At 38.6% G+C, this 11,542-nt stretch overlaps 2 protein-coding genes across 2 annotated transcripts in view; one reads left to right on the forward strand and one right to left on the reverse strand.

Annotated features, from left to right (window-relative positions):
- Window positions 1-3,378, forward strand: part of crb2a (crumbs cell polarity complex component 2a) — a 28,483-nt gene extending 25,105 nt beyond the window's left edge. Inside the window, exon 13 of the mRNA XM_015031792.1 lies at window positions 25-3,378. Within this exon, the coding sequence (XP_014887278.1) occupies window positions 25-246 (222 nt within the window). The 3' untranslated portion in view covers window positions 247-3,378. The remainder of the gene's footprint in view (window positions 1-24) is intronic.
- A 552-nt stretch (window positions 3,379-3,930) lies between these two features.
- Window positions 3,931-11,542, reverse strand: part of pam (peptidylglycine alpha-amidating monooxygenase) — a 30,222-nt gene continuing 22,610 nt past the window's right edge. Inside the window, exon 29 of the mRNA XM_015031785.1 lies at window positions 3,931-5,497. Coding sequence (XP_014887271.1) covers window positions 5,285-5,497 — 213 coding nt within the window. The 3' untranslated portion in view covers window positions 3,931-5,284. The remainder of the gene's footprint in view (window positions 5,498-11,542) is intronic.

Below are 11,542 nucleotides of genomic sequence, written 5' to 3' on the forward strand. Positions count from 1 at the left end.
GTTTGTTTTCCTGTGTGTTTGCAGAAGGAGACCCATAAACAGGGAATCCCATGGCTGATGGTGGTTATCCCGCTGCTCTGCCTCTGTGTGGTGGTCCTGATCATTGGCGCCACCTTCATGCTGCTCACAGCCAGGAAGAAGCGCCAGTCAGAGGGGGCTTACAGTCCCAGCGCTCAGGAGCTGGCCGGAGCCCGGCTGGAGATGGACAGCATGCTGAAGGTCCCACCAGAGGAGCGACTCATCTGACCGCTGGCTGCTGGGTGGAGGGAGTTCGATCTGATCGGAGCGCTGCAAGATGAGCTGGGCACTCTGACACATCACAAGGCACAGCCTCCGTGTGGTGGCCTATGCTTCCTAATCCCATAAACGTTGTTTATGGCGGAGCCTTAAGGCTAGTTTTCTACCAACCGCTACTTATGTGGACTGTGTGTGTGTGCAGCGTCACAGTCCTCTGGCTCTGCACCTACGGTAATGGATAACAGCATGTACTGTACTGGACCTATGACTTAAATCTCTGGCTTAACTTGTTTTCCTTGTGACACTGGGACGCTCCGATCCCTGCCCGAGGGAAACGTCCAGCAGCGCCTCCGATCTCTGCAGCCCTTCTCATGGCGTGGGAATTAGTGGACAACTTCACTAAAGTTTGACGTCATCAGTTGTTTTGTCTCCGTTAAATATAGTAGATTTTTACCCATATGCTGATGTTAATTTGTGTACAGTGCCTTGCAAAAGTATTCAAACCCGTCAGCCTTCGTGGAGGAGTCAGAAGAAGGAAGCTGGTGTTGAAAGAAAATCATAAGTTCTGTCTGCATTTTACCAAAAGTCATGGAGAGGAGACAGCAGGAAGGTGGTGTGGTAAACACACGGGTTGCTTTACTTTAACAGAGCCAAAGAAGTTAGTTGGAAGGTGGATGAAGCTGAGTCCAGAACAGTCCTGGAAGAAAACATGTTTTCTACAAACATGCCTTGAAACTGAGGCACTGACTCACCTTCCAGCAGGACAACGTTCAAATGAAGGATTGGACTAGATCAAATCATATTTGTGTGTTTCAATGGCTGAGTCAAAGTCAGGATCTGAATCCACTGGAAGCACTACAGCAATTACCTGTAGGTTCTATTTCTACAAGCTCTGTTGCCAATTTTAAGTTTGAGCAAAACTCTCAGTCCAGACAGAGTGAACAGGCAGAGATGAACTCCAGAAAAGTGCTCTATGAATTAACTCAGGGAAGTTGAATATAAATGTGTGACATATTTTTAAGACGTTTCATCTTAAAAATATGAAAACGTCTTGTATAATTTTCCTTCCACTTGACCGTAATGCTTTATTTCTTCTTGTTACGAATCCCAATGAAATTTCTGGTTCCAATGTGAGAAATTGGAAAAGGTGCAACGGATGAAAATACTTTTGTAAGGCACTGGAACCTGAGTCAGAAAGGGTCTGGACTCTCAACACCACACTGAAGTTTTTATTTAACAAAAATCACCCAGAAACTAAATGTGATGGAAGTAGGGGGCTTAAAACAGTTCTGTTTTTAGTCTGCATGTTCTGATGCTGTTTAAAACGACGGTCAGAACGTCGGACATGTTATGCATGTCATGCACAGCAGAACTCTGTATAAAGCCTTTAGCTGCTGCCTTGGTCATACTGATGTTGCACTGAATTTTCTACAAAGTTCTATTTTTCAAACCAGTTCAGATTAATTATACAGTATTAATTCACATCACGTCATCTCAAAGAGAAAAATCTAATTGGAAATCCCAATTCAGGTCCAGTTACACACTCCAAACAGTTCCTAATACAGACCCATCCAATACACTGTAATATTATTGAAATGTCCACAAACAGCTAACAAGAACATGACATTTAACATGATTATGTTCCACATCCTAGGTCATTACTACAGTCTGCAGTCTGTGCTGTAAATATCTACAGGTTACTATGGTAACGTGTAATACAAATATATGAGTTTAATGAAATAGTCTGTGTATCTTCCGTTGTACTTGTTGGGAGTTCTTTGATTTTTCCAAACTGGGTGAAACATGTCAGGATTACAGGACCAAACTAATACAAACCCAAGAGTTGCAGAAATGTATACAAAGAACATAGAAACCTTATGTTGCAAGATCGTTGTTGTTTCAGTTTCATATTATTCGTGAGTCGTAAATTACAACTCGGCAAAATCTGCTGTTACACTTTTGCTAGTGATGTGACCAACTATTTGCCGTCTTATAGGTTTCCTTTTGCTTTTTGTCACAAAGGTTTTAGATCATCAAACACAACTGATTAAATACGGAATGCAGATTGGTTTAAAAAGGTAATCTCTCCCTAAACATAATTTGTGGTTGTTCAACCCTTGGCAGCAACAAGTGTTTTAGGTGTCAAGCAATGAGTCTTGTAAATCACTGTGGAGGAGTTTTGACCCACTCTTCTTTGCAGAATTGTTTTAATTCAGCCTCATTGGAGGGTTGTCTAGCATAAATGGCCTGTTTGAAAAATGTCAATTCTAAACCCTTTTTTTTATTTTTTATTTTTTTGTCAGTCAGAGGTGACTTTATCTGGACATTTTCCTATACACTTTTTTATGTCACACGAGTCATGTGATCAACAACCAGCTGTTACTACTGACAAAAACAATGAAGACGACCACAAGAAGTAGTAGGAGGATGTTGTTTTTGGGTTTCTTCTGACTATGCTGCAGCTATGCTGCTGCAGTATAGCTGCAGCATAGCTGCACATGGCACTAAAGCTCACTGCATCACACAGTTCATAAAGGTTATGTCATTCCAAAGTGTTGAATCCATAACTCTTCTGTAAAATTTCAAACTACCTCCCCTAAATAGCTTCTCCCAAGTAAAGTATAAGGGGTTTGATGCTCCAACGCTGCTAATATCCTGTAGTTAATTTACCACAGGTCTGCTGCTCCCTGGACAGATAGCTGCACTGCCGCAGGGCAGCAGAGGTCACGCACGCACACATTCACATGCGCCTCAAAGCCATTTAGAGACCAATTAACCTAACAGGAGGGAGGAAGTCAGTGAGCTTACGTAACCTCCACACACAAACACACACAGCGAGAGCATGCAAACACCACATAGAGCAAACATCTGCATCACCATGCAACCTCTATAGCAAGTTTAAAATAAGCCTGTCCTTACTATGTATTTTTATTTATTCATTTAGTCAAATTTGCTCTGCATGATTTCACTCTAATATTTTGAACCCCAGCAGGTATTTTTTTGCATTTGTGACAGTTGTTTTGTTTATCCTGTCCCCCAATACCTACTGACTTAATTTCCTCTCACACTGCTCACAGGTTGATCCTGTTTGGTTGGAATACACCGTCTATCTACGATGACGTATTGGTGCCATTTTTTGTAGAAAAACAAAAAGTAAATTTCTGCCAAAAACCTCAGGAATTGTGAAATTCATTTTCAGACATTTTCTAGAAAACAATGTTTTTTGGCAGAAGTTTTTTTCTGTCTTCAACAGCCCTAATATGCTGTTACACCATTATGTTTGGAAGAAACAAAAACTGACCTAAAATCTCTTTCTGCGGTTATTTCAGTTTTGCATTAATACCATGATAGATAAACAGATGTCTTTGTTTCTGTTGTGAATATTTTCAGAGTACAGTAATTCTGTGACATTATCCAAGTGGCACAAAAACAATGAAAAATGGTGCATATGTGAAAAGAAAACCAAGTTTTCTCCTCTTGCTGCACTTGAATCCGTATTGATGCCAGTGTTTACATTAATGCTGATGCATGTATACATGTAAATAAGTTCATGTGAAAAATAAAATGTGGAGTTTCTTTTTAGTGTCCTCAGTCTTTGTTGTTCCTTTTAGCTATGAGTGTTTAAATATTAGCATTTCAGGAAATGTAATGAATATGTCAAAGGTCAATTAGACAAAAAAATTCACAACAAAGTGATGCTTTGCAGACACTTTATTACACAAATACAATAGTTACTGAAAATAGTACTCTTGTACTTAAACCGGTGCCACAGCTAATATAAGGTAGGCCACATGTGACAGCGTAGCTAAATATCTATGGCATGCGGTCAGGAAAGCCTCTCAAGCTCCATAGCAAACTATGAGCAACGGCAGAAAACATGGAATACGATTTTAAAAAATGACAACCGAAAAACTGATCCACTAACGTAAAACCTGACATTACATAAAGTGACTTAAATCATTAATTTTTTTTTATTTTTATTTTTTAAAGATGCAATTTACTAAATCATTCACTTGAATTCTGCTGTAATAAAATATCTAAACAGCAGTTAAATGGAAAATAAATTCTCTTTCCATGCTGTTCTGAATACAGTTCTGGATAAATGTGCTGCTTTTAGTAAACTCTGGAGGTGAACAGAGGAAATAGTTTAGTTTCCATTCGCTGGACAAAAAAAAAAAAAAAAAAAAGAAAAAAAAAGCACAGTGGGTTCAGATCAGCCTTTGACAACAAGCAGAAAGCTGCAGCAGCATGAAGCCTACTCCCCACATGTTAAATAGTCAGCCATGCCAAACTACAAGATGATCTGGGCTATTTGCCTTGAAGAAAACAAACCAGCAGAAGGCACAGAATTACAAGAGAAATGATAGTCGACCAAATACAATGATGATGCTGAAATGTCATAAAGAACATCAAAAGACATCTATAATAAGAACTGCAGCAACAGATGTCAGGATTCTGCTCTGAAATCCTGATTTATCTCATCCCTAAGCTGACACTGAAACACTGTAGGGTTTAATCTGAGCCAACATTCAGACTGAGCATCAGCCATGTTTAATAATCCGACAGGAGCTGCAGGAGACAAACCTGGCTGACAACAGCCCCACCTAGTGGTACTGTAGGCACTACAGTCACAGGGCTGCAGGATTTTATGAAAACGATTAAAAAGTGAGAGCTAAGAAACAAAAAGAAAATACAATAAAAAAACATAAATAATAAAAACTACATTAATATTTCTTTCTACATAACAATGCATTTGCAGATTTTCTTGGACTTTTTAAGGCTGAACCTGATATTAGTGGACAGTTGTTTTTGGGGACTGTGCTGATAATTTTTCCATAAAGGCAATCTATTTTTTATAAAAGAAAAATATAAATATAATCATTTTGTCTCCAAGATTTTATCAAGATGACAATAAAATGAATTTTATATACAACACATTTAAATATATACATTAAATAGCAATATTGGCAGCTGACAACGGTTACAAAAACAGTGAATTAGCACATGTGAGAAATCTAAGCTGTATTTGGAGGGGGGGAAGGACTGCCTAAGAGGAGGACTGAGGAGGAGGAGGGCGAGGAGGGGGAGCAGAGTACTCCTCTGTGTCCGAGTCGCTGCTGTCCTCTGCGTTCCTGTCCTGGTCGCTGCCCTCAGTGCTCAGCTGGTCGAAGCCCTGGCGACTGTAACCTTTGTGAGACGCAAAGAATTTCCCCAGGTTCAGAGTTCCCACTGCTTTACCTGACAGGGAGGAACAGGGGAGTTACCTCCTGCTGGAGTTCAGGATCAATCTATAGCACATGTAACTAGGCCTGTCGCGATAAACGATAAATCAATTAATCGCACAATAAATTAAACCTATCGACCTCATTTTAATTATCGGCTTTAGCATCTTTTCCTGCCTTTTTTCTTTCTCTTGATGACACTGAATGAAAAAAGGTTCAACTCCGGTGCTCTCCACTGACCCTCCCTTCCTCATTTCCTTAGTGCAATGTCCAGCTCACACTACACGAGTTGTCGGCCAACTGTCGGCTCCCAGTCGGGGAAAACCCCTGATTTAGATCGGAGTGGCCATAACACACTGCAGGATGATCGGTTATGAAATCACCAGGGACAATCTCAGATCGGCCACCGATCCAAGATTGTCTTAAGGGGAAAATAGGGGCAAAAAATCGTGTAATGTGAATTATTGCATCAGGAAGTCGGATGTGCCCATCTTCTTTATCTAAATCTAGTGATTACTGAAGGGCAATATAGTATACAGACTTTATAATCTGCACTCTNCAGAGGTTGACCTTGATTTCAGTTCCCGGTTTCTTCCCCCTCTATACTGTCTTAAGTGCTGGACAAGAAAGGCTGACAGTCTCAACAAAACTTTTTAAAAAACAAGCTGACCAGACTAATGCTGACTATCAGTCAACATGTAGTTCACCTTCTTCAAAATAAAATGCCTGACAGTTTCTCAACTTGTTTTTAAAATATGTTTAACTGGAGAAATTTGACTCCTTATGGTGACTTAACTTCTGCATCTATTTGTGAGACAGAAGGTACAAATGAGTGACGTGACTTTGCATGTATTAGAAATATTTAGTATTTTATCTTATGTTTGCTGTGCTCTTGTATTTACTGTGTTTGGTGTGTGAAGTTGTTTTAGTTGTGCTGTATATCACTATTGTTCTGCGAGTTCATCAGTTTCTGTATCGCAACTGCAGAAGGAAACAAAAAGGAACTGAACTCTGCACTTTGCACTCTTCACTACTCAGTATGTAGTAGGTGCAACAAGCCTGTGACTCAAGATAACACAGCAGAAGAAACAGTAGTGCTATGTAATTAACTCAAATTAACAGAATAAGCTGTGTAATAAGGACTTCCCTAAGGAAATAAAAAGATAGGGTGCGGCAGAACGTGCTTCAAAGCAGTAGGAGATTGTAAGAAGCACATCTCTGTCCGTTGTCCTTGCAAGTATATTTAAAACTCTCTTGTCTTTCTCCTTTCTGTGTGGTGTTTGAATATTTTAAGTTGTTTAAACCTGACAGCATGGCAACCACAATATTGGCCTGCAGACAGACTGATGATGGTTCACTTGATCTAGTTAGCCTTACAACCTTGCATTCACTATTTTGTACCTTGGTGTTTTTATTTGTTATTCATTTTTTTACAATTCTATACTTGTTAAAGGGTAAATTATGTTGCCAAAGAGACTGGGACAGTTGAAGGAAAAGTTGAACGACTCTTCTCCAATTGACCCTCTTTCTGTTGAAGTGAGAATCTGATTTTCTCCAGTTTTAAGCAGGCCATGATGTCAGCCGATGGATGTAAATGCACCGAACATTAATATTTTTATTTATTTATGAAGAAATGGAACTCCTGTGCATTGTATACAAAGAGGGCGATGAGCTAAACATGTTGCATAATTGTCATGGAAGACTGTCTTTTCACATATTTTCAGCCTAAACAGAAACACAGCTAGTTCTGGGAATCTGTAGGCTTACGGTGTGTCAACATGGTCACCTCTGCAGATGAAGGCATTTCTGTAACATTTCCTGTCGCTGTTCATTCTCTCACAATATATCTAACAAGATTTGAAAACATGTTACGCTGTTTTCAAACCACTGATGAGGTTCTGATAATTGTTATTAGTAGAGGTGTGCCGATCGATCGGTCACCGATCATAATCGGGCCAATTTCCGTGAAAAAGTACGTGATCGGCGATCATTGGCTCTTGTTGCCGATACCGATCATCTGCATCTCATTTCCAACCTGCCTGTGCAGCTGGTCTCCTCTTTCCTTCACTCTGCGCAGCAACAAATCCTAAGCGATGTGGAACTGTAACGCACTGAGTGAATGGGGAAGTTTGCGTGTTGCGGCGGAAAATTGAAGCAGTCAAAATGCATCAACACAACGAAGCTAATACGACATAAAAACAATGAGATACTTGACGGAGTTTGGCTACATCGAGGCTCACTGCAGTAAAAAGACATACGGAGGATCAGACAGCAGGTAAAGCAGCGCACAGCTACAAACACTCACCCGGATTAGCATGACGGTCAGAAAGCTAAACAAATAACCCGCAAAATTATTTAAGTCTTCGAGCTGCGATGTAAGACGCTGGTTCTGCTCTCCTGTTGAACCGCTGCTACGCTACAGGTAGTAATATTTGACAGACGGAGCTTCGCTTCTGCTCCACCTGGTAGTGACTCTCACACCGAACCTCTGTTTAAAGCTGCAGCATATAACTTAAAAAATAAATTTTACATGCTGACCTGAGTTCCAGTCCAAACGCACCCGGACCGTTTACCTGTGTTTCTTTCCCTTTTTGTTGTAATAAATCACTTAAATCATTCTCGGTCTCTGGAGTTGATCTGGATGTCGGTTAGAAATTTAGATGCCAACATGACAGCAACACACAAAGCTCTCCATATTGGTCATCTCGATGTCCATGTTTTTCACAAAACATAGTAATTCTTCACATGCCTCTTTCTCTTCCTATTATGCAAAGATTAAAGGCATTTGGTTCTCTCAGTCTGCTCCTGCCCATGGTTTAATAGCTTAAAGTTGAAGAGCACTGGATGGAAAACTAAATCATGAACTTTAAGATTGACGTTTAAGGTGTGAAATTTTTTGTGCTGTGGTTTCATTTCAAAAGAGGAACTTAATATTGTTCTAAGAAGTTTGAAGTTTGCAACCCATACAGGGTGTATCATGACTTCTCACTGAATATGTTTCTGATATATAAAGTGAAATTGTGTCTACAAGAAACTTGGTTTTACTCTTTGGTCTTTGCACTCAGTCTTCAAAATGCTGTGTTGGCCATTGGAATAAAAATAACAACAAAATGCACTTTGTTGTTCATCTTCTTAATTGTAACATCTCAATAGGATTAATTAATCTACTTAACAGGATTCATTTAAGCAGGATCCATCCTCTATTTAAACAGGATGGGCAGTGACTTTCCTCTGGCTACTGTACCATCAAGGCCTGATTGTTGGATCGCTGCAGAGATGCTTGACCTTCTAGAAGGTTCTCCTCTCCACAGAGCAACACTGGAGCTCTGACAAAGTGACCATCGGGTTCTTGGGTCACATCCCTGACTAAGGCCCTTTTCTCCAGATTGCTCACTTCCAGAGTCCTGCTGGTTCCAAACTTCTTCTATTAACCAATGATGGAGGCCAATGAACTCAGTGGGACCTTCAGAGCAGCAGAAATGTTTCTGGATCCTCCCCAAGATTTCTGCCTCAAGACAATGAGCTTTACAGACAGTTCCTTTGATTTCATGCTTGGTGTTTGACCTCTGACCTACTGTCAGCTGTTGGACATTATATAGAATGGTGTCTATCTTTTCAAATCAAGTCCAGTCAACTGAATTTACCACAGACGGACTCCATTTAACTTATAGGAACAGATTAGTTTTGAGTTTCATGGCTATGGAACCCTCTAGGGGACATGGGAAAAATTTTTTTCTTTTGCGTTGCCTCACAAAAGGTTTTGTGTTCCCTCGCAATAATGTACTGATTAGTTCATGTGGCATAATTGAATACTGTAAGCCTTTTTTACAGTGGCCATCATACTTTCTTCTATAAGGTTTTTGTAAGGCTTTTCTACATGTTAATATCTCTTTGTGAAATATCTGAAGCTTTATATATTTTCCTTTAGGATAGAAATGCACCACAAACCTACGATATAAACAGAAACCTCCCGTAAGTTGAAAGAAGAAAAAATACATCCAAACTACTTGGACTATTTCTGAGTTATTATCGCAGAGAAATCAGTTATCTGACAGTTTTGATTGTGTCTCTGTTGTGTTCGTAGTCTGAATGGTTTAAAGGGCCATTTTCATGTGCAGCGTCGCAACCTTACACAGACATAAACATGCAGTAAACAAATTGATTTTCAATCAGTTTTTTTGTTCCAAAGAGTTAAGAATAAACACTGAAGCTCTTTAAATGTGTATACATTTGAAATTTTAAATTGACATTTGTGACTATATAAAAAAGACCAGAAAATATTGAAGTAAGTATATTGCAAGGGAACACAAAAGAAAAATGTTTCCTTCTCCTTTGAAACATAGTTGAATGTCACTAGCTTAGTTAAAGCCTAATTAAAGCCTGGCCTAGTTTTTTTTTACTTTTATTTTTCCTGCCGATTCGAAGGGCAGAACTTCAACTCGGCAGGAAATTTAGTGTTTTTGATTGTTTATTCAATGTTGCATGAATAAACAATTCATGCAACATGAATTGTTTATTCATGCATAGTTCTTTAATGATGTAAAGCAGTATGAAATCCCTTGCTGCTGAAATGTGCTATACAAATAAAATTTGATTTGATTTCAAAGAGTTTTGCTAGAAACTAAGGTATTTTGCTAATAAATTATTGTATTTTGGAAAGAAGTTATTTGTGTTTATTCTCTGTATGTGTGTGGGGCTTGCTGTTTGAGAACACCAGTGCTTGAATTCACTCTTTAATTTATTGTTTTATGATACCACACGTCATCAGTCGGAAATTCATAAAACAGTAATCAACAGAGACTAAGAGCTTTTTGACTAGTATTTCCTGATAATCAATTGGTGTCACATATTTTCTATTTGTTTAAATACCAACTTTATTTTGGCATTTCTTACCAGTTATTCACAGTCAAACCAACTTTTTTTGGCTTGCCTATATTTGCACCATGTCACAAAGCTCAGCTCATCTCAAACTCTGATTTTGAACAATATAATTTTTTCCCCAATGCAGCCAGAAGTGGCCCAATTCCAATTTTAATTATTTATTTATTTATTGTCATATGGTTCACAAACAGAAAATATGTTAAAATCATAGGTTTTGAATATGCGCCGAGTTTAACTAACTTTTGTATTACTAATGTGAACATAAATATGAGCATTAAGGTGAAATAAATTGTAGCAAATTATGCCATATGTGACAGAATAGACATTGAACGTAATTACATTCCCCTCACTTTTAATTTATTACGCTGAAATTGAAGACTGTTCCGTGTTGATATAGAACAATTAATCATCAAGCCACATTTCTGCTTTTGATACTGTGGGTGGCAATAAGCATGTACTTGCAGAAGTTAGCCACAAGAGGGCGTAAAGAACACAGTTGGAAAAGGAAGGAGGGATCATATTTAGATGTGATTGAGACAGGAAACAGGAATATCATTACAAAGCTTTTTTTTTATTTTAGCACATGATATAGTTTATTACACATATACTACTGTTTTTAAGATAGATAGCTAGATTTTATTTTATGTCCCAAAGATGAGAGAAGTTCTCCTTTGGCAGGGCTTCACTTAAAACATGTTCAAAGATTCATCAGAAATAAAATTACAAGGAGTAATGCATAACCCATATTCATACAAGAAAACCAAACTGAAAAAAACAAAATAAAGACAAAGAAACTATGAACCCCTGTTAATTTAAAGTGGTTACTTCTAAGTTTACAAACCATTTAGCTTAGAATTTTAATCTTAATGTTTCTATTAATTATGTTGACTTTTTGCTCACAGTTAATGAAAATTATGTTTAATTTTAAAATTTTTTGAAGTCACATTATCAACCTTCTAATCCCAATAACAGTCCACAAATAGTTCTTTTTTAAAAAGGTTTTATTGGCTCTAGTGGCCTTTGTTTGATAGTTAAGTGAGTAATGAGAGAAGGGGAAGACATGCGGCAAAGGTTGCCAGGCCAGGAATCAAACCTGCAACGGCCACGTCAAGGACTAAGGCCTCCATATATTGGTTGTGCTTAATCCCTGCGCCACCACAGCACACTCCACAAATAATTCTTATTGTGCCAAGAAGACAAAT

Source organism: Poecilia latipinna, unplaced genomic scaffold (assembly GCF_001443285.1).
Source record: "Poecilia latipinna isolate Pla-1442-1.1 unplaced genomic scaffold, P_latipinna-1.0 Scaffold218, whole genome shotgun sequence".
NCBI lineage: Eukaryota > Metazoa > Chordata > Actinopteri > Cyprinodontiformes > Poeciliidae > Poecilia > Poecilia latipinna.